At 47.6% G+C, this 26,507-nt stretch overlaps 7 protein-coding genes across 12 annotated transcripts; 4 read left to right on the top strand and 3 right to left on the bottom strand.

Annotated features, from left to right (window-relative positions):
- Positions 1–14: 14 nt before the first annotated feature.
- Positions 15–3,474, bottom strand: LOC9653247 (pre-mRNA-processing protein 40C). Its single transcript, XM_024683150.1, has 13 exons — positions 3,270–3,474; positions 2,590–3,204; positions 2,501–2,538; positions 2,357–2,435; positions 1,971–2,294; positions 1,795–1,878; positions 1,602–1,748; positions 1,438–1,544; positions 1,067–1,190; positions 873–1,016; positions 669–815; positions 496–618; positions 15–444 (listed from the first exon to the last, which is right to left on the bottom strand). The coding sequence occupies exons 1-13, from the start codon at positions 3,426–3,428 to the stop codon at positions 160–162; spliced, it is 2,376 nt and encodes a 791-aa protein (XP_024538918.1). The 5' UTR covers positions 3,429–3,474; the 3' UTR covers positions 15–159.
- A 1,782-nt stretch (positions 3,475–5,256) lies between these two features.
- LOC9653246 (1-phosphatidylinositol-3-phosphate 5-kinase FAB1B) lies at positions 5,257–11,569 on the top strand. 4 transcript variants are annotated; one of them, XR_002993301.1, is made up of 11 exons: positions 5,257–6,143; positions 6,209–6,907; positions 6,958–7,111; positions 7,155–7,499; positions 7,553–8,263; positions 8,315–8,646; positions 8,703–9,048; positions 9,099–10,538; positions 10,591–10,857; positions 10,928–11,349; positions 11,410–11,569. XR_002993301.1 is itself a non-coding variant. In XM_024683069.1 (11 exons), the coding sequence occupies exons 1-11, from the start codon at positions 5,599–5,601 to the stop codon at positions 11,291–11,293; spliced, it is 5,157 nt and encodes a 1,718-aa protein (XP_024538837.1). In that variant the 5' UTR covers positions 5,257–5,598; the 3' UTR covers positions 11,294–11,565. The 4 variants fall into 4 exon arrangements, 2 of the variants coding, with proteins under 2 accessions (XP_024538837.1, XP_024538836.1); XR_002993300.1 differs by having other exon boundaries at positions 11,395–11,569; XM_024683069.1 differs by having other exon boundaries at positions 8,703–8,829; positions 8,878–9,048; positions 10,928–11,565.
- A 617-nt stretch (positions 11,570–12,186) lies between these two features.
- On the top strand, positions 12,187–13,101 carry LOC9653245 (putative 1-phosphatidylinositol-3-phosphate 5-kinase FAB1C). 2 transcript variants are annotated; one of them, XM_024683140.1, is made up of 3 exons: positions 12,187–12,461; positions 12,525–12,747; positions 12,816–13,101. In XM_024683140.1, exons 1-3 carry the CDS (start codon positions 12,231–12,233, stop codon positions 12,854–12,856), a joined length of 495 nt encoding a protein of 164 aa, XP_024538908.1. In that variant the 5' UTR covers positions 12,187–12,230; the 3' UTR covers positions 12,857–13,101. The 2 variants fall into 2 exon arrangements, with proteins under 2 accessions (XP_024538908.1, XP_024538907.1); XM_024683139.1 differs by having other exon boundaries at positions 12,525–13,101.
- Positions 13,102–13,666: 565 nt separating this feature from the next.
- On the top strand, positions 13,667–16,324 carry LOC9658162 (probable apyrase 7). 2 transcript variants are annotated; one of them, XM_024683112.1, is made up of 3 exons: positions 13,667–15,770; positions 15,846–16,085; positions 16,249–16,324. In XM_024683112.1, exons 1-2 carry the CDS (start codon positions 14,012–14,014, stop codon positions 16,070–16,072), a joined length of 1,986 nt encoding a protein of 661 aa, XP_024538880.1. In that variant the 5' UTR covers positions 13,667–14,011; the 3' UTR covers positions 16,073–16,085; positions 16,249–16,324. The 2 variants fall into 2 exon arrangements, with proteins under 2 accessions (XP_024538880.1, XP_002978228.1); XM_002978182.2 differs by lacking the exon at positions 16,249–16,324 and having other exon boundaries at positions 15,846–16,145.
- A 32-nt stretch (positions 16,325–16,356) lies between these two features.
- LOC9658161 (mannose-1-phosphate guanylyltransferase 1) lies at positions 16,357–17,827 on the bottom strand. The gene is made up of 4 exons (XM_002978002.2): positions 17,606–17,827; positions 17,471–17,533; positions 17,176–17,415; positions 16,357–17,101 (listed from the first exon to the last, which is right to left on the bottom strand). Exons 1-4 carry the CDS (start codon positions 17,714–17,716, stop codon positions 16,430–16,432), a joined length of 1,086 nt encoding a protein of 361 aa, XP_002978048.1. The 5' UTR covers positions 17,717–17,827; the 3' UTR covers positions 16,357–16,429.
- A 58-nt stretch (positions 17,828–17,885) lies between these two features.
- LOC9653244 (AFG1-like ATPase) lies at positions 17,886–20,645 on the bottom strand. Its single transcript, XM_002978001.2, has 13 exons — positions 20,578–20,645; positions 20,173–20,509; positions 19,965–20,090; positions 19,790–19,898; positions 19,454–19,555; positions 19,274–19,407; positions 19,080–19,213; positions 18,872–19,023; positions 18,777–18,818; positions 18,666–18,721; positions 18,390–18,614; positions 18,217–18,328; positions 17,886–18,103 (listed from the first exon to the last, which is right to left on the bottom strand). Exons 2-13 carry the CDS (start codon positions 20,496–20,498, stop codon positions 17,990–17,992), a joined length of 1,632 nt encoding a protein of 543 aa, XP_002978047.2. The 5' UTR covers positions 20,499–20,509; positions 20,578–20,645; the 3' UTR covers positions 17,886–17,989.
- An 87-nt stretch (positions 20,646–20,732) lies between these two features.
- On the top strand, positions 20,733–25,382 carry LOC9653243 (nucleolar protein 6). Its single transcript, XM_024683175.1, has 25 exons — positions 20,733–20,877; positions 20,931–21,098; positions 21,156–21,321; positions 21,374–21,612; positions 21,670–21,829; positions 21,886–21,956; positions 22,004–22,084; positions 22,131–22,240; positions 22,443–22,605; positions 22,656–22,766; positions 22,816–22,894; positions 22,947–23,087; positions 23,139–23,249; positions 23,298–23,395; positions 23,445–23,527; positions 23,579–23,703; positions 23,748–23,862; positions 23,909–24,046; positions 24,202–24,298; positions 24,350–24,481; positions 24,542–24,625; positions 24,686–24,797; positions 24,851–24,951; positions 25,003–25,083; positions 25,140–25,382. The coding sequence occupies exons 1-25, from the start codon at positions 20,740–20,742 to the stop codon at positions 25,251–25,253; spliced, it is 3,018 nt and encodes a 1,005-aa protein (XP_024538943.1). The 5' UTR covers positions 20,733–20,739; the 3' UTR covers positions 25,254–25,382.
- The last annotated feature ends 1,125 nt before the right edge of the window (positions 25,383–26,507 follow it).

Below are 26,507 nucleotides of genomic sequence, written 5' to 3'. Positions count from 1 at the left end.
AGCTTACTTAGGACTTCGCGTCAACTTTAGATTTAGAACGCAACGCGGCTTTCGATATTTATACATTGTGTACACGTTGGGTCTTTCTTCCAATTATATCCAAAACAAAGAGAAAGTTTTAACCAAATAAGGAAAAAAGAAAGAATAATAGACAGAAGCTTATCTCTGTCGTTTGGATGAAGAACCAGAAGCTCTGGCTTTTGGATCGTCTTTTTCTTTGTCCCTGTCGTTTGGTTTGAGCCGGCGCTGGAGCTCTTGAGCATGGCGGTGCCACCACGTTTCTCGAGCTCGCCGGGGCATCCTGTTGTAGCGATGGTCCGAGTTGAGCATGTCTTTGGCGTCGCTCCACACGCCCAGGATGTCTTTGCCGTCTTCCGCCAGCTTCGAGGCCGCGTCTAGCGTTATAGCCTCTGCCAGGAGTGCTCGGTATTCCTTCTCACACCGCTGTGTAGAACAACCGTCAATGAGCTGAAACAGTATGAGAAAAGTGTTTACCTCGTACAGGTCCTTGACGTGATCTCTGAATAATCTCTCCCGGTCCGCAGCATCTAGCTCTGGGTTTGTAGCGCGTCCAAGAGCGTCTTTTTCTAGCTTTGACTTGCTCTCTGTCCACGATGCCTGGCAAAAACAATCAAAGTATAAGATGCATGGCATTTTCAAGAGCATACCTCGGCATCTTTGATTTTCTCCGTGAGAAGAGCCTGATAACCAGTCACTGCATCTTTCCGGCGAGCCTTGGCTCTAACTCTGTCGAGTTCCTGCTCGGTTCTTTCCTTTCGCTTTCGCATCACTCGTTCTCTTTCCCGCAGTTTGTTCTGACAGTTGAAACTTGCAAGACTTAGGACGAAAACTTGCGAGCTGTGCATGCTAACCTCTTCATCACGTTTTTCTTTCGCAGCTCTCTCGACTACCTGTTCAGCAGCCCTTAGTTCTGCTATGTAGCTGTTGAAGATGTTCTCTCTATCCTCGTGTTTTACAGCTTTGCATCGCGGATCATGTCTCACGAGATCTTTGATCTGCACCAACAAGTTGAGCGAACGTACACCTTTTTATACAAGATTAATACCTTCGACCAGCGAGTAGTAGAAGTTATGTCGTTTCTCTCTTTCAGCATAGCCTGGAACTCAGAGGATACAGATGCATAGGCCGCTTTAGCACGTTCTTCCTCCGCTTTCTTCAGCGGTAAGATCCTGCAGAAACATCTAGTTAGAAATGTAATCATTGAAAAGGTGGATGGTGCAGAAGCTTCGGCCAAACACTCGATTTCCATTACAGAAACAAAGTATACCTGCTGTCACCGATCGCAAGTGGAACACATTTCACCTACATAAGGAAAAACCCATGGCTTTCTCTGGCTGATCAAGACTTAAGACTGTGCAAATTAGCATCTGCACCATCCACACAACAAAAGCTTTACTGATGCAGTACTCAGTTTACCTTTCATTGAGCAGCGTCTCCCTTTCTTTGCGATCCAAAGCTTCAAAACGGGGATCCTGATTCCAAATGCTAGCAAAGTTCTCATATGTGGTGCTAGCAGAAAACTCCTACAATCCCTGGGTATTAGAAAAAAAGAATAACGAAGAAAGCAAAAGGAGTCTTACATTGGATGAGTTTGCCTCGTCCAGGAGTTGTTTGAAACCTTCAACAGCCAACTTTTGTGCAGCCCTCTTTTCCTTTCTCTCTTCCTCTGCCCTTGTCCGAACATAATGCTCAAATATTGAACGCCTTTCAGTGTGGCCAGCAATAGCCTACAGAACCAAAATAGACAGAAAGCAGACCGAGGTCCAAGCGTACCTTGAAGCGAGGATCAAAGAGAATCTTAGGCAGTTCTTTCTCCCATTTCGAAAATGGTGCGACCCCTTTCTCTTTCAACATTTCCTACAAAACACAACAGGAAACAATTAGCTACAAGGAATAACAAGAGAAAAAAAAAAAAACAGAAAAGAGCAAAGAGTACTACACTAATGCACCTTAAACTGCCGGACGCGTTCTTCCTTTGTTACAGTTGGACCCTCCTCTTCACTATCTGATGATGAATCTGATGTAGATGCTTCAGCGTTTTCTTTTGACTTGTCCTTCGACGTATCATCTGCCCCGGCTTTCGCGACCTCTGGTTCTGAGACTGTCGCAATTCCGCCAGAGTATTCCTGCAGTTTCTTCTTTATTGTATCAAGAGCTGTCGGCGTATTTGATGTGCCTTTAGCTTCTCTCCCACCAGTCAAAGCCGCAGGAGCATTAGACGCGTCCTTCTTCCCTTTGTCGACAATCTCTGCAGGGATTTGCCAGCTCGTTGCCTTACAGGAAAAGAAAAAGATGTCATGACTTTGCAAAAGCTGAAAAGAAAATTGCCCAGTACCTGCGTTTTAGGATTGTAGTAATACTTTTTCCCGTCATTTGTAGTCACCAGAGACCAATCCGTGCCACTCAGCTTCTCACTGTGAAAAATAATAAACATTTCCCATAAGAATTGCGGTCCAAATGCAACTCATGATGAACTTACCAGGACACTGGAGTTGGCTGGGACGTGACGTTGCCAGCCTGAACGTAAAAGCAAACATAGTACACACAACTAAGAAGAAAACAAGTTACCTCTCCTTTGAAGCCCGCGGGTTTCTCATACGTAGAATCCCCTGTAACAGAATTATAGTAGTAAATGACTCCATCTTCTGTTTTATGCGCAGCCCAAGCATCTTCCTCAGACACTTCAAATGGAAAAGCATTCTCCGATTTAGAATCACTCACAGCAGTGTGACTTTTGTCTTCGCCAGTAGCAGCAGCAGCAGCCGGCATTTTGTGAGCATGGAAGTCTGGAAGTTCATGGTGTGCTGCTGATCCAGAAAGATCAATGCCACTGCCACCCCACACTCCAAACGCAGCACCACCTTGGAAAGGATCGCCCACTGGCCGGAACGATGGATGGAGCTCTTGCCTCTGGTATGGAAGAGAGAAAGTCGGTGGATAGAGAAACGGCCTTTGGGGATGTTGTCCCGGAAGAATCCACTGGTGGTTCGATGGATATGGCGGCGGCTGGACCAAAGGAGAGCTCGCTGGCTGCGACGTTGGCCGTGCTCCAAATATCGATGGCGGAGGAGCGCTAGCGTCCCATCTTACATGCGCGTAGCCCGTGGCATTCGTGGGGCTCGAGCCCATTTGCCCAGATGGCGATGGAGGCTGATAGAGAGGAAGGTTTGGCGAGGAGGCGCCCTGCGAGAGAGATTGCGCGAGAGCGCGCGTCTTTCCAGTGAGAATTTCTAGACTGTGAGGCTTACCGGAGGAGTAGAATTGAGCTGGTTTGGCGCTCGATACGGCTGGAGCGGTGGCGCTGGGTAGCCTGGAAACACGGCGCGCTGCATTTGGCCTGCTTGCCAGTGCCCCTGCGACGGCGATCCTTGCCCTGGGAGCTGTTGCCACGCCGCCGGCGACGCCATCCAAGGATTCAAACGAGATTGCCCTACCCTAAAAGTTTAGGGCTTGCTCGCATTTTCCAAGATTCTTTTTCTCTTCCATACAAATGGAGAGTCATTCAACGATAGCTCGTTTGTGATGTTTGATCGCAATCTCTCCCAAGCAAGATGGTTTTCGAAGGTAATGGCTCACTGATTGAGGCAACCTTTCATTCCCGACTGATTGGTCCAAATCAGCATCCTGTGCTTGAAGATAATACTTCGCCACCCCACATCACACCCGCTTCGTGCTTTTGAAAGTGGGTCAGTACGATCCCCAAGATCTTGAGATTAACTACAAAACACATTCTCGCCATCCTTGTAGTCGGGCCTGCACAGGATGACGAGTCCACATTGTCCATTGCGTACTGTAGCCTGGACCTTTTCACTGCTTTCAGACGGGACGTTTGAAGGCATTGTTCGGAGATGATGTTGCTGACTATATCTATTCCAGCCCGCCCCCTATTAAACTTTTAGCACCACTGTTTTAGAATATAGCCTTTTTGTAGGTTGTAAACAACTCTGCAATACGCAACAAATAGGAACATAGTGAGAGGTTGACAAGGGGGGCCATCCAAATGTTCGGATTTGAATAAAATACGGTTTCGAGGCTATAAAAGGTATTTGCACAGAGATGTTTTTCTAAAGGGAAAAAAGCAGGAATGGCAGTGGGTTTATAAACTTGATTAGCTTGAATTTTGTCGTTGATGGGGCGGAACACCTTATCTTCCGAGACTGAATTATTTAGATCAGCTTAAAAGTCGTAAACAAGTTGTAAACATCAAAAGCGGCCTTCCAACCGCCATTCATTAATTTTTCCATGTCACCTCAGAAACCTCCCTTCCAGGAAGGGAGGTTTCATCTCCTTGCATACAAATGTGTATTAATCCGTCTTTAAATCCCTAAACATGCGGCGCAGGAATCAAACCTCGTCCGGCAAGCCGATCCAGGAGCCGCCACGCGCTTTGGATCACAATGCATGTCCACCCTCGCATCTGACTTTGCCCGGCGCCACTTGGCACCGGCGGGCCTCGTTGTTGTGCAATTCCACTTCTCTCTCTCTCTCTCTCACACACACACACAGTCACTGTTATACTTGCGCCGACAATTGATCCATGCAAACCCCAGTACGAACTTTGACACTCTTCGTGTTTTTTATTTTTTAATTCATTTTTTGGCATAAATATCTCTGTCAATGATCGAAGGCAGCAATCTCGAGAAGAATCCCAGCAAGCTGGATGCATGGATCAAGGAACTACAATCCTTCGCTTGCGTATTCCAAGAAGCCATTGCCGTGCATGCAGCGCAGAGTAAAATAATCTCGCTCGTGTTTCCGCTGTGTTCAAACTTTCGCTATCAACAAGGGAGTGAGAGGAGCAGCCGCCGCCCTATTCACAGCCGTTGAGCTGCCAAGAAAGAAACTGAACTTGGACATTGGCAGACGTGTGCTGCTTGATCCTCGAGTAAGCAAGCGTTATAGTTTGAGATTTGTCGAGATTTTTCCAAGTTTTTTTTATCTCCGCTTTTTGTTTTTTTCTTCTTTTTTAATCTACACGTAAAATGTGCTCCTTGTTCCTCGAGTTCACAAACCCGGACGAGCGTGGGCCACCAAGCGATGAAAAAAAATTCGCTAATTCCATTCTCTCTCTCTCTCTCTCTCTCTCGTGAAATTCCGGAGATGATTGGTATGGTTATAGATGATCTTTGCCCCTTGGCTTGTTTGTTCTTAAGTCGTGAATAGCTTTCTCTTCCTTCCCTTCTCGCACTGACAGTCTTCTTTGTTTGCGCTTTTGTTTTGCTTTTCTTCTTCCAGGGTCACAGGACCGGCGGATGAAGGAAGAAAGAAATTTCTTTGAGCTTAATGATCCTAATGGCCTAAAAAAAGAGAACTCGTCGTCTCCGGGAAATTTAGGGTTAGGGATGGTGTGCATTCTACCAAGGAATGGCGGATTCTAGGCGCGCCTCCTCGCAATTCGTCGACGATGCCCGACCGATGAGCTGAATTCGCAGGAATCGAGGCGTCGGCGTCGGCGGCGCCAAATCGGGGGGTCGTGAATCGGGGCTATGTAGCAGCGCGCTAGTGTTCTTGCAGGATTCTTGTGATTCCAGCTAGGGTATAGGCGCGCAATCATCATGAGCGGGAGGATTCCGGTCCATGGATGCAGTCGAAAATGTGCTGCATGGGATTGTGGGAGCTCTGAGCGCATGGATTCCGGGCGGCGGTGCTGGAGCCGGGGATTCTAGCATGTCCCGCGAGTTTTGGATGCCCGATCAGAGCTGCCGTGTCTGCTATGAGTGTGAATCGCATTTTACGATCTTCAACCGGCGCCATCACTGCAGGGTTTGCGGGAGAGTCTTCTGCGGCAGGTGCACGCTCAATACCATCTCGGCTTCGTCGATCAATCTCGCGCCTCCAGAGGCGCCGGAGGAGGATTGCGAGCGCATCCGGGTGTGTAATTTTTGCTACAGGCTTAGGCAGCAGCAGCTGGGCAAAGGGGATTCTTCTTCTCTGGAGCCGGCGGTGACGAGCCCGTCTCTCACTCCAACGTCGTCTAGGAGTAGTTTGATTAGCAGTAACACCAGCGGTAGCACGTCCATGGCTTCCCCTCGAGCGGCGTTGGCTTCTTCCGAGAGGCGAGGTGACGAGAGCGATGACTTAAAGCAAGAAGAGTATGGCAAACATTTGTCGTTAAGCATGAGGTAAGTCTGTTCGCTTCCCCAGTTTCCTTTTTTTTGCGATTCGCCAACGTTGGAAACCTTCACAGGAGCGATGATGAAGACGAAGGGAGGAAAGGACGCCAACAAAACCATGTATCTCGCGGTAATCAAGACGGTGGTCTGGATAGGCATCTCAAAAGCCAAGCTAGCTACTACTCGCAGAGCTCCGAGAGCTTCGATGACAAGGGGGATACGTCCGAGAGCAGGCCGCCCAGCGAGAGGTCGTTCCGGCGTTCGTGCGATGATATTGAAAGCTTGGATGACGAGAACAATTACCGGAACCATCTCTACGAGGCCGCGTGTCGGGAGGTCGATAAGTCGGTGGACTTTGAGAATAACAAGCATGTCTGGTACCCTCCGCCACCGGAAGAAGACGAGGACGAAACGGGACCTGGATACGAGGACGAGGACGACGATGATGAAGGTGGCTGGGGTCTTCCACGGTCGTCCGGAAGTATGAGCAGCACTGAGTATAGGAGCCGGGAACGCGCTGCTTCGGAAGAACATCGAAAGGCCATGCGAGCCGTAGTTGACGGTCACTTCAGAGCTCTGGTGGCACAACTCCTTCGCGGTGAAAACATTTCCGTCGATGATGAAGATGAGAAGGATAGCTGGCTTGACATCGTCACTGGATTGGCTTTGCAAGCAGCAAGCATCGTCAAACCAGATAGCAGCAGGGGAGGTAGCATGGATCCGGGAGGCTACGTGAAGGTGAAATGCATCGCATCTGGTCGGCGGTCCGACAGGTACGTTGACATGCTGTAAAGCTGACGAAACAACATGTTCCTTGTTGCAGCATGATCATCAAAGGTATTGTTTGCAAAAAGAACCTTGCACATAAGAGGATGATTACGCGGTTTAAGAATCCGAGGCTGCTTATTATTGGTGGTGCGCTGGAGTATCAGAGAGTTTCGAACCAGTTTTCGTCGATGGACACTCTACTCCAACAGGTATGCCTCTCTAGGTGCGGCATTGTCTAACCTTCTGCTATAGGAAAGGGACTACCTGAACATGGCTGCGGCAAGGATCGAGGCTCAGCATCCCAATGTCGTGCTCGTTGAGAAAGGAGTAACTCGTTTTGCGCAAGACCGTTTACTGGCGAAAGAAATATCGCTGGTGCAGAATGTCAAGCGTCCTCTTCTGGAGAGGATTGCGAGATGTACTGGTGCTCAAATCATATCCACACCAGATAATCTCGCGGCACCAAAGGCTGGTCACTGCGAGCTTTTCCACATTGAGAAGTTTGTAGAGGAGCTCGGTAGTGCTGGCCAAGCAGGCAAGCAAATGTCCAAGACACTGATGTTTTTTGAAGGATGTCCAAAACCTCTCGGATGCACTGTAAGCGTTCTCTATGGTTTGAGCTTTATATCTAATGTGTGTTTCATTGACAGGCTTTACTGAGGGGCGCTAATGGAGACGATCTGAAGAAAATTAAACGTGTTCTTCAGCTCTCTGTCTTTGCATCCTATCATTTGGCTTTGGAAACATCATTTCTTGCTGACGAAGGTGCCTCTCTCCCCGACCACAGGTCGCCTATAGTCGTCACGCTGCCTAGCAAGCAATCCAGCTCCGACCGGTCGATCACATCGATCCCCGGTTTTTCAGTAGCGACCGCAGAAGGTCAACGTGTTCCTCCAGTTTCTCCTTCTACACTCACCAGCAAAGGTGCGGAGACGAATAATACGTTGATGCACTCAGCAGGTCTAAATGGCTTTACAAGGGATTGGCAGTCGAGTTTATCAGATTTTACTGGGGAAAGTCTTTCCGGGTTATCAGTTTCTCTGAGAAGAGCCTTCGGTGAGGAGGCAATGAGAACCAATGCAGAACAATGGAACGTATCTGCTGACAGGTCTCCAAAGGAAAATGCGGAGTCATTTTTTTTGCAAGAAGGTGATAGAGAAGGATCAGACGCAGATGAACAGAGTGGAAAAGACGATTTCCCTCCAACGCCCTCCGACCACCAAAGTATTCTCGTATCGCTGTCAACACGGTGTCTCACCAAGGGATCTGTTTGTGAACGGCCCAACATAGTTCGGATAAAGTATTACGGAAACTCGGACAAGCCACTGGGAAGATTTTTGAGAGACACCTTGTTCGACGGCGTAAGTTGCTATCGTCAATTTTTCTTCGCTTCTCATCCTGCTTTAATGCAGAACAATCGCTGCCAACATTGTGATGAACCCGCCGACGCACACATTCGCTGTTATACCCATCGCTTGGGTAGTCTGACGATCTCAGTTCGACGGATGGACGACCATACTTTACCTGGTGAAAGAGATGGAAAAATATGGATGTGGCATAGGTGCTTAAAGTGTCCTCGGACTGACGATCTTCCGCCGGTGACTCGTAGAATCGTGATGTCTGATGCCGCCTGGGGTTTATCATTCGGAAAGTTTTTGGAACTGAGCTTCTCTAATCATGCAGCTGCTAGCAGAGTCGCTGTATGTGGCCACCAACTTCACAGAGATTGTTTACGATTTTACGGGTGAGGGTTTTGTTCTCTTTTTAAATCTCGTAGATCTAACGACTGTTTTGATACAGGTTCGGCAATATGATAGCGTGCTTTCGCTATGCTTCTGTTCATTTGCATTCAATTCATCTTCCTCCTCCAAAGTTGGAGTTTAACGATCCGAGCCAACAGGAGTGGCTCAGGGACGAAGCTAATGAGGTACATTGTTGTTTAAAGACGATTTGGCTTTTAACATATGACGTTAAGATTGCCAACAAGGGAGAGCTGGTTTTCACGGAAATACTGGATCATTTACGTGTTATTGGCGAACATATTGCCAGCTCGGGCTCCTTTTCTGGAAGCGGAAGAAACGCCGAAGCTAGAAAACGTGCTGTGTACTTGGAAGCGTTCTTCCAAAAAGAAAAGGCCGAGTTTGAGGTGGGTGGGTGTCGGGCAATTCAATGCTCATAACATGGTTCGTTTGGCAGAAGACACTGTTGAAAGCTGTTCCATCACATACTGATCCAGGACAGCCAGTCGCAGACATTCTGGAGCTCTGTCGTCTGCGAAAGGACCTTGCACTCCGGGCCATGGAGTGGGATAAACGTCTTCATTACTTTGCTGCCTCTCAGCAGCGAAAGTATACGTCAGCAGGTTCAGATCCGGGGATGCTACCTGACCAGCCTGTCCCGAGCAAGGACGCGTCTGTGAAGCCAATATTGAAGACATACTCAAATACGAATGTGCAACCATTTGCTTCGCTTGTCCACGACGAAGAAGCGGACAAACCAACTTCCGTCAAAGACGATACAGTCGTGGTACATGATATGGTTTGCAACATGGATATGGTGGACGGCATTCCTTGTTTGCCTGTGGCTCCTGCCGAGCCAGAGGGTACCGAAGGGGTTACAGAGGCACTTGGTTTGGATGTAGACCTCAGGAGGACACTCTCTGAAGGCAGTTGTCCGGTTGTCGCCGATATCTCTCATACGCTAGATGCTGCATGGAGTGGCGAGACACAAGCAGCTACAGAGGTTCCATGCAATGCGGAAGACCATGAAAGCGCCAAAGCCTCCGAGGCAGAAGTTACTGGAGAGAATGGAAGTAAGAAGGAGCACTCACCTACGAGCTCGACAAGCCAACCCGATGAAGAGTTAACAGCGTCACGGCAAAAGGAGTTTGACGAGCTCGGCAACTGGATTGATGGACCATACTCGACGTTATACAGGGGTAGAGGGGCTTCAAGTCAGTCGCCGTCAACCTCTTTTATATCCCAGCAGGCTTTACAAGGTGGAGCACGGCTTTTCTGGCCACCTGGTGTGAATGGCACCGTGAATGCGGTTTACGAAGACGAGCCTACGAGTATCATCGCTCATGCACTTTTGTCGCAATACTACGTGACCGAGCTCGGTGGAGAGAAAGGGAAGGGACAAAGTGGAGAAAAAGAGAATGGAAGTGCGGTGGTGTCTGAGGAGGCGTCCTCACAAGTTCTCGAAGAAGGGGTCATGAAGGAGAGGTCCAACAGCTTCAAAGACGCTTCTTCAAATGGGAAGGTTGAGGATCCTTTATTGAGCACAAAGGGGGTGAACTTGAAGATCGAGAACTCTGAGACAGGTCCGGATGCGAAGCTGAAATACATCGTCACCGCCTACTACGCCAAGCACTTCGATGCACTGCGGAAGAAATGCTGCGCTGGTGACTTGGAGTTCGTGCGGTCGTTGAGCAGGTGCCGCAAATGGGGAGCACAGGGTGGAAAGAGCAACGTCTTTTTTGCCAAGTCGATGGACGACAGATTCATCGTGAAGCAAGTGACGAGGACGGAGCTTCTCTCTTTCCTGGAGTTTGCACCGGAGTACTTCAAATATCTCTTCGATTCCATAAACTCTGGCAGCCCGACCTGTCTGGCTAAGATTCTGGGGATGTATCAGGTACTTTTGTCATTCACCTGAAAACTTGTTTCATTGTTTCTTTTGACGCTAGGTGATCATAAAGCAAGTCAAGGGAGGCAAGGAAGTACGCATGGATTTGATGGTCATGGAGAATCTGCTCTATGGCAGACACGTTACTCGGCTATATGATTTGAAAGGCTCAGTGCGCTCTCGTTACAACTCAGACTCCACGGCAAAGAACGCTGTTTTGTTGGACCAGAACCTGTTGGAATCCATGCCAACGGCACCCATTTTTGTCGGGAATAAAGCCAAGAGGCTTTTGGAGCGAGCGGTATGGAACGACACCTCATTCCTTGCGGTAAGCAATGGTTTCTCTCTCTCTCTTTTTTCTTCTTCTTCGCGCTCACACTTTTATACTGGTTTTGTAGAACATAGATGTCATGGACTACTCGCTACTCGTTGGGATTGACGAAGAACGAGGGGAGCTTGTTCTCGGGATTATTGACTTCATGCGGCAATACACATGGGACAAGCATCTGGAGACGTGGGTCAAGGCTTCGGGCATTCTCGGAGGCCCAAAGAACGCGCCGCCGACCGTGATCTCCCCCAAGCAGTACAAGAAGCGCTTCCGCAAGGCCATGTCGACGTACTTCGTTACTGTTCCCGACCACTGGACTCCTCCCTCGGTCATCAGCGCTTGTCCGGGGCCGGAGGAGAGTGGAAGCAGCAGCCACAACAATGGGAGCTCCACCACAAACGGGCAGGACGAGTACGGTGAAAGCTTTGGAGGCTGAGCGGAGCTCCGGGCTATCCATCCATCGATCTACCGATCGACCGGCTTCCTGGAATGGTACGTATTTCTAAAGTTCTTGAAGTTGATGCTCGTTTTCTCCAGAGATTGTCCGCGAAGTTTGCGTTAAGGTTTCGTCGTAGCAGATTAAAAAGCATGAGAAGTAAGAAAAAGTTTTGTCCAGTTCGCTGGGGAGCCATTTCCCCGTCGTCGGTGTATTCATTCATTACTCGGCATATTGTATAGAGTGAATTGTCATCTTCCTTTATTTCTTCCTTTATTTCTTCCGTTTCGATAAGGCGAGTTTAGAAGGTCTCTACCGGCAGGAAATCTTGAGATCAACCAAACCCTGTGCCAGTTCATGGTCCTCTTCTGAAATGATGTTTTCGTTTTCAATTCAGAGTCTTCATAATCTACAAAGTCCTTGTTCCTCGGATATGGATTCGCATGCCATATGCTGCTGTTGTTTCCCAACTTCCGCCACTTGAGATTTCTCACGAGTAACAAGTGGAACTGTGCTGCCTGCGAAAATTTGTAAGACCTGTTCTTCGCTCTTTGAAATTGTTGAAAAAGTACATTCGACGAACTTGCAGCATCAAACTCGTTGAATGAGATCATCACAATCACAATCACATTCATCTATGCAAAAAGTGCAGTAACGAAGGGGTGGTTCGGAAAACACCCTGCACGGAGGGAAGAGCAGCTGTCCACGTTGGAATATGCTTCTTGTTCAAAAATGAAAATGAACTATGAAATTGAAACACCTTTAACACCCACATGGCAAAACTTAATAGTTTTAATTGCACTTTTGTGCTCAGTGGAGAGAAAAGGAACGTACAGAGAGTATCTAAGGAGGCGTCCTCACCAAGGAGAGTTCCAAAGACGCTTCTTCAGATGGGAAGGTTGAAGATCCTTTATAGCAGCAAGGGTCAGGCATTTCGATGCGCTGTGGAAGAAATGCTGCGCTGGTAAGCTTTGGGTGCCGTAAATCGGAAGCACAGGGTGGAAAGAACGTCGTCTTTTTTGCCAAGCCGATGGACGACAGATTCATCGTGAAGCAAGTGACGAGGACGGAGCTTCTCTCTTTCCTGGAGTTTGCACCGGAGTACTTCTTCGATTCTCTAGACTCTGGCAGCCCGACCTGTCTGGCTAAGATTCTCGGGATGTATGAGGTAAAGGTTTGGTCATTCACCAGGAAAGCTCATTTCTGGTTTCATTGTTGCTTTCGACGCTAGGTGATCATAAAGGGAGGCAAGGAGGGACGCATGGATTTGATGGTCATGAAGAATCTGCTCTATGGCAGACACGCTACTCGGCCATATGATTTGAAAGGCTTAGTGCGCTCTCGTTCCAACTCAGAATCCAAAACAGGACCTGTTGGAATCACCCATTTCTTTCGAGAACAAAGCCAAGAGCTTTTGGAGCGAACGGTATGGAACGACACCTCATTCCTTTGCGGTAAGCAGTGCTGTTTTGTTGTTTTCTCTCTCTTTTCACGCGTCCAGTTCTCTATACTGGTTTTGTAGAGCGTAAATGTCATGGACTACTCGCTACTCGTTGGGATTGATGAAGAACGAGATGAGCTTGTCTTCGGGATCATTGACTTTATGAAGCAATACACATGGGACAAACATCTGGAGACGTGGTTCAATGCCTTTGGAGGGCCACCGACTGATATCTCTCCCAAGCAGTACAAGAAGCGCTTCTGCAAGGCTATGTCGACGTACTTCGTGACTGTTCCCAACCCCTCCTTGGTCATCCAACACATGTGAGTCTGTTTAGGCAAGTGAATATGTTGCTCTTGTATTTGTTGCTCTGGACTAAGGTTGCCGCAAATAGCCTTTGTAAATGCCACAGTGGTCCTGATGAGGGGTTATGTTTCTCAGCTCAAGCCCAGCATGACCTCTAGCTCCAGACCTTCTGGAAGCAATGACCTTGAGCTGAGAGACATAACCCCCCAGCAGGATCATTATGCTGCCCCCAAACGCTATTTGCGCTAAGTATGTTGCACCCTACTCCAGGGCAGCCAATACAAGAGCAACATATTTCACTTGCCTAAACATGTTCATCTGGAGCTAGAGGAGAGTGAAAGCAGCAGCCACAACAATGTGAGCTCTGGGCAGGAATGCTTTGGAGGCTGAGCCAAGCTCCAAGCTATCTATTTATCCCTTCCATCGATCCATCAATCTACTGATCGACCGGCTTCCTGGGCTGGTATGTATTTTCTAAAGTTATTGAAGTTGATGCTCGTTTTCTCTAGAGATTGCGCAAAGTTTGTCCACCTTTACTTTAGTTCTAACTAATAGTGATAAAATAAAGGGCTCTTCTTACCATCACGAATCCGACACGTACACGTGGCATTGTCTAATTTCTTCTCCACTCTCCATTTGCGCGTTCCAAGCGTTGGAGCGAGCCCCGGGCACGCGGGAGCTGGAAGGCTTCAAGCCCTAGCCTAGGGCGCGAGGGGGGAGCGAGCGGCCTCGCGCGCTCTCGGCTACCACAGGTACGTGCGTGGCAAGCGATCGCAAGCCCTACGTCGATCGAATCCGGCGTCGCCCGCCGAGCAGCAGCATTGATCGCCGCCGCCGCGATCGCCTGTCCTGGCCTGGAAGAGGTTTGGATGTAGGTAGGATCATCAAGAGGGGGCACAGGGATAGCGGGCATGTACATTGCGAATTTGGACCTTTTCGTATGCCTTCCGTGAGACTGGATATCTGGAAAGATGGAGGGGAAACTGCGGCGCTTCCCACTCTCGCTCTCGCTCCAGGACCTCCGAACGATCTCGGCACCAGCGGATCTCGAGGCCGCGTCTTCGCTAGACTGTTTCCAAGAGGATCCCCGTGGAACAGCGTCCAAGAGCTTGGGTTTCAGCCTTCCAGTGTACCATAGACCGGTCAGATGGCGAGTTGCTGCTGGGCTTTTGGTGCTCTCGCTGGTGCTGCTGCTCTTGTTCCTGGGATTTCTCTGGGGGAGGAGTCTGTGGAGCCAGGAGGAGCCGATCAAGTTCGCGATTGTGATGGACTGTGGCAGCACCAGCACGAGAGTTTACGTCTATGGATGGGTTCACAACGGAGGATCTATCCCGGTTATGTATCGGCCACCTTCTCACAGCAGCGACAATGCGAGAGTGAAGAAGGCTTACCACCGGATGGAAACGGAGCCTGGCTTCCACCAGCTGCTGCACAACGAGAGTGGCCTCGGCGCTGCTGTCCAGCCGCTGCTCGACTGGGCCAAGCAGCAGATCCCGGCTCGCTTGCACGGGGAGACGCCGCTGCTTCTCCTGGGAACGGCGGGCTTGCGGAAGCTGGCGACTGTAGACTCGGAGTGGCTGCTGGACAAGGCGTGGGGAATCATCGAGAAGTCGCCGTTCAAGTGTAGGCGGAGCTGGCTGAGGATCATCAACGGGGTGGAGGAGGCCTACTATGGATGGGTGGCGTTGAACTATATCCTCGAGAGGCTGGGACAGGACGAGACGAAGATGACGCTGGGGACTGTTGGTTCTCTGGATCTGGGAGGTTCGTCCCTGGAGGTTACTTTCGAGCCGGGCGAGCCGATACGGCCAGACTACGGTGTGAATCTCAGCTTTGGTCAGGAGGAGCATCGGGTGTATGCGTACTCCCACTCTGGTTTCGGCCTCAACGATGCCTTCGACAAGTCCGTGGCGCTCCTCATGCACAACTCGAACGTGAGAAACGGGACTTTGGAAGTGAGGCATCCGTGTTTGCACTCCGAGTACCAGCAGTCTTACTCCTGCTCGTCGTACTGCGTGGCTCCTCCGTCCACTAACCGGGGAGCAGGCGAAGGTGGCGTTCCTATAGTTTTAGTTGGAGAGCCTCACTGGGGAAAATGCCAGGCGCTCGCTCGCTCCGTCATCAACTCGTCGAGATTTACTACGCGGTCAGTAGATTGCGAGCAGAGTAACTGCGCGCTGGGGAAGTATCAGCCACGGCCGATCGGACAGTTTTACGCGGTGGCTGGGTTTTTTGTCATGTACAAGTTTTTCGGCCTGTCCTCCAAGGCGTCGCTGGACGATCTCTTGAGCAAAGGACAGGAGTTTTGTGGGAAGCCGTGGCCGGTTGCCAGGGACAGCGTCGATCCACAGGGATTTATCGACCGCTACTGCTTCCGAGCACCTTACGTGGTGGCGCTGCTTAGAGAGGGCCTTCACTTGAGGGACGAGCAAGTAACAGTCGGGCCAGGGGACGTGACTTGGACACAAGGCGCTGCTCTGCTCGAGGCCGGAGTGCTGGAGAAGAGCTCACGCTCACACAGGAGGCAGAGGTGGTGGTTTTATAGCCCGTCCTTCTTGCTGCCAACGCTGCTGCTTTTTTCGGCGGCCGCGGTTCTCGTTGTGCTACTTCACTGGTGTGGAAGGCAGGCGTCGTACTCGAGCATTCTTCCGTTTGATTCAAAGCCGGGTGCTGCGAATGGAGGAGGCTCGCGAGGAGTGTCGCGGTGGCCACTCAACTTCGTGCGGCGTGGTAAGAAAAGCTTCCTTCTGTTTCTTTCATGTCTCGTTTGCTTTCCTTCTGATTTTGTGAGCGAAACCCGTGCAGGAGTGAAGTCGCCGCAAAGTCCCGCTCCGACGCCGTCCAAGAACATCTTCGAGGATCCTCGTGCATCCTCGCCGCTGCTCTTGGAGGGTGATGCGCTGAGATTGCCACCGGCGGGTCCTGGACTGGGCCGAGCACAGCATCTCGCCAGCGCAATGATGCAGCTCAAGGTCGGCTCGCGGCTGCAGAGTCGGAGAACTTTGTCCAAGGAAGATCTTAACAACTTATAATGCTCACTCACTGGTAAGCTCAGCCATTTTCCTGTTCTTCTGGTTCCAATGCAGTGTTTCTTTACTTCTGTTCTTTGTTGTTTCGTTAGTGTTGTGGTTCGCTTTAGTTTTATTTCTTTAGTTTTGTTCTTCGTTTATCCATTCTTTCATGGCTCTATTTATTTTCTCCCTTGCAGCCACCATTGATCGATAGCTCCACGGAATTTATATAAGAATTTTTTGCTTGAATAAAAGCCTGAGAACTTAAAAGCATACATTAACAAGCACGTCATCTCCACAAGCTCTTGCTCAACAAGAAATGTATAAACATCAACGTAGAAGCGACAGATCCTTTTTGATAGAATACAAATCGAATCTTTACATGACAATCTCTGGCTTCATGATGTTGGCCTTGATCTCCTTGTGTGGAAGAACCACACCACCATTGCTATAAATCTCGTCCGACACATGCACGTCCTCGCCAAGGACCGTCATGTTCTCCACACGAGCCCATTGCCCGACTGTGGAGTGCCAGCCGATGATACTCCACGAAACGCACGCGTGCTTCTTGATCCGGACCCCCCTCATCACCGTGCAGTGCTTGAGCCGCACTCCATCCTCGATCACGCACCCCTGCCCGATCGAAACGTCCGGCCCCAAGAGACAGCCTTGTCCGATGCTGGCACTCTCGTCGATGATCACGTTGTCGACGACGTTGGAGCCGCTCGCGAGTTTCTCTGGAGATTTCTTCCTCAGGGACTCGAGGTAGAGCTGCAGGCCTGTGATGTAGTCCTTGGGCTGTCCAATGTCCATCCAGAATCCCGGCAGGACCATCGCAAAGAGCTGCTTCTCCTGAGCGATGCCTGGGAAGACCTCCTTCTCGATCGACGTTGGCCGCAGCTCGATCCGGTCCAGGACGCTCGGGTTGAGGAGATAGACCCCGGCGTTGATCTTGTTTCCGACAAACGTTTGTGGCTTCTCCACGAATCTGTGAACCAGGCCAGTGTCTTCGTCCAGCACCACGACTCCATACTTGGATGGCTCGTCAACCTTCACAGAGATTCTCTGTTAGATCTGGAGCAAAGGGAAAAAAGGAACAACGAAAAGGAGGAAGCGAAGCTTACCTGTGTGACCATGATCGAGGCCTCTCCTTTGTGCTGCTTGTGGAAAGCTATCATTTGCTCCAGCGGGTACTCGCAGATAACATCACTGTTGAGGACGAAGAATGGCTCCCCAGAGCCGTCGAGTAGCTTGTCGCGAGCAAGAGCCAGAGGCCCCGCAGTCCCCATCGGCTCTCGCTCCTGCGAGCAAGTGATCTTCACGCCCAGCTTCGCCTCGAAATCCTTTAGGAAGCTAAGCATCACCTACAGGAACAAAGAGAGTGAGCCTTTTCCTACAAATTCCCTTGACAAATCTTACCTCTGGCTGGTAACTGATCGCCAGAACTACCTCCGTGACTCCCACAGCCTTGAGCGCCTCGATCTACAACACACAAGAGTGAGATCTGGCAGCGGGAGAGCTGGATCTAGCCCCTAGATTGAAATTTCAACGCACCTGGTGGAAGATCATCGGCTTGTTGGCGAAATCTACCAGCGGCTTGGGCAGGCTGAGCGTGAGCGGCCTCAGCCGGGTGCCAAATCCTCCGACAAGAATCAGCGCCTTCATCTCTTCCTTCTTCCTCCTCGCAGCGAAACCTAGGCCTCTAGGGACAAGAAGTTCTTCGCGCCCTTGCTCTAGCAAAATCCTAATTCCATGGCCCTCTTTAAATAACCCCCACCAAAAAGGTTGAGCGCCGTAAAGGTACTGGGCGATAATTAGGTCATTGTTTAAGAAGTTACTACCAATCTCAACCGCTAGATCGTATTAAAATCCGACGGACCAGAACATAAACTCTCAACCGCTGGATCGTGTTTAATCCAACGGACCAAAAACGATAAATCACACGCACTCAGTCTCAAGGCCGTACTCGAGGAAGTAATTCCGGAATTCTTCCCACACCACGTCCCCGTCGCCGTTGGCGTCGAGCTTCTTATACATGTCTTCCAAGAGTTCCTGTCATAAATCCAACGAGAAAACTAAGTTTTGCTTATCATGGAGCAAAGCAAACAGGCACATGAGAGATTTGAGTAAACTTTTGAGAGATTTGGAGTAAACTTTGAGCATACCTCGGGGACGTTTCGATGGCCGCACTTGATGTCTGTGAGATCCTCCATCATCAGAAGCAACTCGTCGCGGCTGAGCTTGGTGTCTTTGTTTATGTTGTAGCGGTCCCAGATCCTGTGCAGCAGGAAGACTGTGAAGAAAAGAGAAAAGAAAAGGGAAGGGACAAACAACCGACCTTCGCAAGTCACCCTCTTGCAATTTAGTGCTCTGCAAATGACATATAAATGCTTTGCCTGGTGCTGCCCAAGACGCGGACAGATAATCCACGGACTGCATGTGGTTGAGGCGCGACACGGTCCTGGCAAACGCAAATTCCTCGTCTTTTTCTTCGTATGCGGTCGTTCCGCCCTTTTCTTCTCTCGGCTTCACGACTCCAGCAACTGGCTGGTCGTCCTCTAGTCTGCAAAGACAATGAGTCGTGGTTTTCAATGTTTTTCATAGAAATACTAACCTTGGGAGGTATAGATCTCCAGGCTGTGCGTCCGCGCTAACGATTAGTTTAACTTTCTGCAAAAGAGATTCCTGTGAGATAAACAAACAACCCGCTGAGAGTCAAACTTACATGCTCGTAAAATACATCAACAAGCGTGATGAATCTCCTTGCCTGTAACGCGCACACGCGTCGGTCAGAAAACGAGTGGCGAGAAAGTTGTTTACCATTTCAGCATGAGAGCGTGTCATTCTAGGAATGCCGGCGATAAACACGGTATGGAAGGACGCAGCTATGGCGATGTAGTCGGCTGCTCCTTTGAAAGTTCCACAAAGTTCATAGAAGGTGAAGTATGCAATTCCACCAGCGGCCCTTGGTACTGCACGAGTCACGATCGTTAGCTGCAAGGTTTGCGTCAGCTGCTTGGATACATACCAAAGATGGCCCTGTTACTCTCCTTCAAAACAGTTGTAAAAATCGGTCTATCACCTGCAAGCTCGAGAAAAGAGCGCTCCAGGGCTTTAGAGGTCTCTTCGTTCAAAGGCATGTGCCATACGACAGACAGTGAACTACCAAAAACCACGTAGATTAGAAAAGGCAGGCAGAAATTGCAACTAAAGAAAGAATACCTGGAGCCATCGGGACGTGCACCTATTAGACGATAGTCTGGAGAGTTAGGACGAAAAACATGGACCTCGCAGCGGCTCTTAATAAGCTCTATGCAAGGTAGAAAGAGGTCTCTTTGCAAACCATTTTTGTAGAGCTGTATATGCAAGTAAGTACGTAAAGAAGAAATTTTCAGTCCTTACTTCAGAAGGTGCACGATTCGAGGATGCTACCATCACTGCCCCTGATCGAAAAAGGTTCTCCAAGAGCCTTCTCAGTATCATAGCGTCAGCGATATCTATGACCTGCAAGAAGAGAACAGGAGCGTTAATAGTTAGAAACAAAAGTATTTTGAAAGGACAACCAGAGCACGCAGACCAAGCAGCTTTGGTTCTTACAGAAAACTTATTTACGTGGTGAGGGACAAATGAGAGACCACTCCTACTGGAAAAATCAATCAATTACAGTACACACCTGACAAAAAATGAAGCGAGATCAGGATCCCTTTAAAACAAACGTCACCGAGAAAGCTCACGCACTTGAAACTCGTCAAAGCAAAGCAGCCAACCAGCCGCCAACAAGTCCCGAGCTACTAATTCGATCAAGTCGCCTGATTTCCCTTGTCCTTGCAAGCGCTTCTCATGCAATCTACACACACAAGAGTAGAGAATTTGTTCTTTTCTTCTTCAAGAAAAACAATGTATGTTGAAGTACCTCTTGTGGACGTCGAGCATGAACTGGTGAAAGTGAACTCGTCTCTTACTTCTCACAGGACTACAGTGAAAGAAGATATCTTGAACGAGAGATTTTCCAGTGCCGACTCCTCCATAGATATACACCCTGCAAACACACCATTGCAAGTTCAAAGACAAAAGACAAGAAAAACACAAAGAAGAAGAAGAAGAAGAAAAAAAATTGGTACCCTTTGGGCGCTTCTTGAGATGGTTTGAGCCGAAAAGCACTGAAGAACTTGGAGGTGAGATTAGCTGAGGTCGCCGGCTCGTAGCCTTGGAGCTCTCGATGCAAGCGCTCCAGAGGCTGGAGAGCTGCAAGCTGGCCATTGTCGTGTCGAATCGTCCCAGCCTTGACGAGCTGATGGTAGGCGTCCAGCGGCGCAGTGCCGACTGGAATGTCCTCAATGCGCGCCGTGGAGGAGACCGCGCCATGGAGCTCGTGGAGGAAGCGATTGAGCAGCGTGAGCAAGGGCCTGGGCGAGCGCTGCAAGTGGCCGATGCTCAAGAACGCCATGGATGATCGATCTGGAGAAGAAAAGGAAGAGATTGCGATCGATCGCAAGCTAGACATCGATAGAGCATTTACGCCAAACCTCGGCTCCTCTTTCTCAGCGCAGCATCGCCCGCCGCTTCACGCAAAAGCGTTCTTCCTCGACATTTAAAAAACCTAACGTATATTCTGACGGCATATGCTCTGGGTTTAGCATAGGGACGGAATGTGCGCTAGGGTTTATGGGTTAGGGCTTTAGTCACCAATGGATTCGGCGCTGGCGCAGCTCAAGCTCGAGGCGCTCCTCGCCGAGATCCGTGTCGATTACGGCGATCTTGAGCCGGCAGTGGATGCGGCGATCGAAGCTGTCAAGGATGCTCTGATGAAAATCCCGGAGGAAAAGGTACCGCATTGTACCCAATGTGATTTTCAAAACATTTGTTTTTTCTCTTGAAGGTTCCAAGGTCGCTCGCCAGTGGATTCTTGGATGACCTTGGTGTTCCTGAGGACAGGTCTTTGCTCGAGTTTAAGAGACCCGAATCTTTCACTTTAGTCGGTAGCTACTCAACACGAACAATGGCAAGGCCTGCTACTGTCGTGGATTTGGCGATGCGTATTCCAAAGGTTGTGCTTTTGTGTTTGCTGTTTTATGACTGAAATGTTTTTCTTCTCCCTTCCCAGGCTTGTTTCTACGAGAAGGACTACCTTAACCATCGTTACCATGCTAAGCGCGCTCTTTACTTGGCGTACGTTTTCAAGATCCTTTCCAAATGTGGGTTTTTTAAGAGCATCGAGTGGGCATTTCTTCACCATGATGCCCGTAAGCCAGTGTTGGTTCTTCACACAGGTAAATGATCTTTTTCTTTGTTGATGTAGCTTTCTAACACTGTATCAGTCAGCCTCAGGAATGTTTGACCTTCGTGTGATACCTACGATCTCTAGCAACGTTTTTGATATCTCGAAACTTGACGATGGAAGAAGTAATGTGCATAATGAAGGGACTGGAGAGCCGCTTCAGGCTACACCAAGCTATAACGGTAGCATCCTTGAGGACATGTTTGTAGAAGAACTCAGCACTGTGGAAAAGAACTTGTTATGCCATTCTAGAAGGTTGCAAGAGGCTGTGATGCTTTTGAAGGTGCGTTGTTTTTGCTTGTTGAGCTCCCAAGTTCACGTTTCTTTAATGTTTTTGAAGGTATGGTTACGGCAAAGGAGCTCTTATGGTCAGCCGGATACTATGAATGGATTCCTCCTATCGATCATGATTCTCCATTTGAGTAGTGTAGCCGGTGGTCAGCGGCTGTCTAATCACATGACGGCCTTGCAAAATTTTCGCGTTTCTTTAGAGATGATCGGTAATGACTTGCCTTGTGCTTGCAATGCTCTTGGTAATAACTTTTCCCTTACTCAGCGAAGTATGATGTGTTGGGAAAAGGCTTCAGACTAGAACTTCAGGGGACTGAAAGGAGACCAGCTCTGACGGTAAAGTGATTATGTTCGTTCCTCAATGTTTTATTTGTGACCCACAGGTTGACGAGTCTCGAGTTCTATTTCCTGATACATATGGAACGAATCTTTTGTTTCGGATGACAAAGAACTCATTGAAAGAGGTAATAGATGATCGACGTTTTTCGTTTTAACACTCTCCTGTTACAGCTTAAGCTTTTTGCGGAGCGTACCCTCGAGGCCATAACCGCTGACAGTGGCTTTCAAGAGTCCTTTCTTGCGGCAGTTGACTTTGCATCTTACTTTGATTGCCAAATCAGGTGAGTATGTGTTTTTTCTTGGTACTGGCGATGGACTAGAGTCACTGGTGCACTGCTGATTTTATAGTGCATTTAGCGCTGAAAATCGCCAATATTGACGTGTTGCATGAAGATACATGCAGTATTCAAGATGAATTTCTGCTCTATCAAAAGCCAACATCTCCATAGCATTTCACTGAATCTAATCCTCGTTAACTTTCAGGCTGGAAATCGACGACACGTCGAAATGTGATTTCTCTAATGATGGGGCGTGGAGAGGAAGTGAAGGAAAGGCTGAGAACGTCCTAAGTAAAGCTTTGAAAGATAGAACAAAACTAGTGCGAGTTCTCAGGAGAACTATTGCGAGCGGCTGGAATCCAAAGAAGGTAAGGTGGCCGAATCTAGACGAGCTGTATTTAAATTTATGATTTGCCAGGGTCTGTCGAAGTTCCTGCCCTCGAAAATCCAGATTGGAGCTATACTGAACGACATAGAGAACGCCTACAGAATGGTTGATGTGGGGCCAAGCGCAGACAAAAAAGAAGAGGTAAACATTTTACCTGCTTTGCGCTCTTTCTAACTCAATGCTGTAGTAGTCAGCAAAATTTCGATCCTTTTGGGGTAAAAAAGCCGAGCTTCGTAGGTTCAAGGACGGAACAATTGCAGAAGCAGTTGGTAAGCTGAGCTAGTCGATGCTGTAAATGCTCACTTATTTTTATTTTCGCAGGGTGGGAGTGTGAACCATGGAAGCGTCATCTTATCATAGCTCGAGTTTCGGAATACATCCTTATCAGGCACTTTGCTGGCGCAGGACCGGTTGAAACAGTTTCTGACCAACTAGATTTTTCTTTACTAGACAAAAATCAAGGTGCGCGTTTTCTATATCCTCGAGTCTTGCTGGTCACAAGAGGTTTTGTAGATTCCATCGGAAGCACACCTAAGATTTTACAAGCGCTGGAAGAGTTTACAAAGCGCCTCAAAGCGCTTGCTCTTCCTTTAAAAATTTCCTCTGTACAACCTATTAGCGCTGGTAAGTCCTTATGCTTTAATGATCATGATTTATTTATTGTTATTTTAGCTTTCAGGCATGCTGCAGTGTACACACCTCGGCCTAGGCATTCTACCAAGGGAGGTGTTGTAGGCGTGTTTTTAGAACCTTTGGAAGTAATGATACAGGTCTGACTCATTTGTCTTCCATAATGAACTGTATCTAATGTTCTTTTAGTTAGAGGGATCGGGTCGATGGCCAAACGACGTGATTGCAATCAAGAAAACAAAAGCGGCCTTTTGTTTGAAAATTGCGGATAGGTGAAACTTTTCCATGGATTGGTTTATGGCTGATTTCCTTCGCTTCTTCAGCATGCACAAGCAGTGGCATCTAGATTCTGTTGTATCTGAAGATGCAGTCGACATTTTGATGAATGGCTTTGCATTTCGGATTTCTATAGCCTACGAAAAGGATCCCACGCTTATAAAACACAAGGGTAAGGGTACTAGTGTGATTATTTCTAACAGTTATGGTCCACAGGCATGGCGGCTATCAGTAATATCAGTATCAAGGATGATCTTATATTTCATAGCGTTCATTCCAGCACATTAAATGGCTTGCAGGGAAGGTGTCCCGCTTATGGTCCTACTGTCAGGTATTTTACGGCGTGTGTTCATAATCAGTTCTGACATAATGTATAGGCTTGCAAAGAGATGGATTGGTGCCCATCTTTTCTCCGACGTCATTACAGAGGAGGCTATTGAGTTGCTGGTCGCTTACATTTTCACTCGACCACAGCCAATGTTTCCACCTTCAACGAGAATTACTGGCTTTCTGAGGTAACACTAAAATCTTCTAAAAATTTCGGGGTTGCTATGATGATACCACATGACTGATCTCGATGAAGTTTCAGTTTTCTGAATGCGGTTAACTGAGCAACCTTCTCGTTTGTGCCTAAATGAGCTATTCATTTAACCAATCTGCGGTTTTTCAGATTTCTTAGGTTGCTCGCAAACTATGACTGGCACCTTTCTCCTTTAATTGTGGACATCAACGGAGATATGTCTTCGAAAGATCGGGAGACTGTAGTGGTAAGTTGCATGGAGTTAAATCTCCTAGTTTGAAGACCTCCCTTGTGCCAGGCGTTTTTCGAGGCTACTAGAAGAGGTGAACACGCCGACTTCTACGAGGGTTCAAAAGGACCTGCTATGTTTATTGCCACATCGTATGACATGCAGTCGGTCACTTCTACAAGGTGTTTGCCTTTAAAGCCAGTAAGTGTCTTTCTTTGTGTTTGTTTGTAGTGGCCAATTTTCTTTTCTCTTGCTTTACAGGCTCTGAAAAGGCTTGTTGCGTATGCCAAAAGCTCTGCGGCACTGCTGACGAGCAATATAACTGGAATGGACAACAGATGGCAGGTTTGTTGTTGCTACTTAATTTTCGTTGACGTTCAGTTGTCTACGTTTTCTTGCTTGTAGTCATTGTTTCGAACTCCACTGAATTGTTACGATGCCGTCCTTGTCTTGCAACGGAAAAGCTTACCCCACCCAGGCCGTGTGCTTTTCTCTCCTGAGTTGGGGAAGCTCCAAGGTAGGCTGACAGTAGTTTTATGATCTTCTTTCTAAGACCGTGTTATTTACCAGCTGCGTTCGTCTGTCCGGATGTTAGAAGCCATCTCGCGTTTCGCACAAACCAGCTATTTGTCGGTTTCAATCCAGTCGTGGAGTTTGTGCAAGATATCAAGGTACAAATTGGCTTTTTGGTCTTTGCAAGAGGATGGTCTGTGGAAAAACAGGCAAAATTTGGTGACTACTATGACGTGTGGTACGACGTTTTGGGAAGCGACGTCATCGGACTCACCTTGCAGAAACAGGAGGTACAATTGTGTGAATGTCTGTATGTCTTGATGCTTATGCCTACGACGCTGCTCAGGTGTTTGTTGGAACTAAAAGAAAACGTAACGACGAGAACTCTATCGTGGAGAACCTCGTGAGTTTAGGCAAGGGTCTTGTGGCGAGCATATACTTGAAAGTAAAGGAAAAGTAAAATTACTGTAAACTGAGCAAGATTAAAAGCCTCTCGCCGATTTACTGATAAGAGGCAACTTGTTTGATTAGTTTCGAGTGTTCACCTACAGAACAATGGTTTATTTAAAGCTGCGAGCTTACCATGGCTCTTTACAGTTTGTGTAGTTGAACTATCATGGTTTCCTCAGGTGATAACAGAAATTATATCACTATGTTTTACAAAATTACATGTATACAATTGGTTAGATTTGTGTTTCAAAAGTAGACTAACCCATGAAAAAAGCTAGCAAGAACTTAGAAGTGCCCCTTTTTCTTTTTCTTAAGTCATGAATCTTTATAAGTGTATTTTATTCCTTGTGCTGCACTAGCAATAGCATGATTAAAACAAGTTAGCTATGGTTGGACAGCTGTGCCAGACTTTACAAACTAATTCTGCAAGATCATACTTGCAGATCAAAATAAATTTACACATGTGCATAAAAATTAATATGTAAATTGACAAAGTTATTTACCCAATTTTATTTAAATTGGAAGTTGAACCCAAATTTAAGAAAATTTTTTTGCTCAAAAAAATATTCTGAAGAAACAAAGATGCCAAACAAATTATCCTTAAAATGTATTTATACTTTTATAACATAAATAAAATTTGTCATAAGTACTTAGCAGTGATGTATACGAAGAAGCAAAAGTTGCATTAAAGAGGAATTTAAGAAACGTGATAAAAGGTACTTAAGCAAACTAAATTTTATACATTTATAAATATTTTAAAGGATTAAAAATATTTTTAAAGAGTGTACACCCTAAAAAAATTGTTTTTTCATCCATGGATTAATTTAATTTTTGTTTTATTATACATTATATTAAATATAATGAAAGTCGTGGCAATAAATGGATTAAATTTTTTAAACTTCTATAATAATAATTTGGAAAAATAACAATAAAAATAAATTATGGGACTATCATCATATATAAAATAATATTTAATTCTTTTTGGAAATTACTCTAAAAGATTTCTTTATTATGTAATATTTTCCTATAAAACAAGTGTTGTGATGGCCAAGTGTACAGCTATGATGCCGTATACTAATATTAGCATAATGGGATTTTGGTAGCCGTTAGATTGGTTTCAATCCGGACTACTCACTCCTGTATATAAGCTGGGCTAATTGATATGCATATTTCTGTATTCCCTTTCCATATTCCAAGCACTCACATTAGTGGAGGTGAGGGGCACCTTTGATTGTCCTTGAGGAGTGCTTGAATTTGGGATTTT

This window comes from Selaginella moellendorffii, unplaced genomic scaffold, assembly GCF_000143415.4.
Source record: "Selaginella moellendorffii unplaced genomic scaffold, v1.0 SELMOscaffold_36, whole genome shotgun sequence".
NCBI classification, from domain to species: Eukaryota; Viridiplantae; Streptophyta; class Lycopodiopsida; order Selaginellales; family Selaginellaceae; genus Selaginella; species Selaginella moellendorffii.
This window is presented reverse-complemented; position numbering and strand designations above follow the sequence as displayed.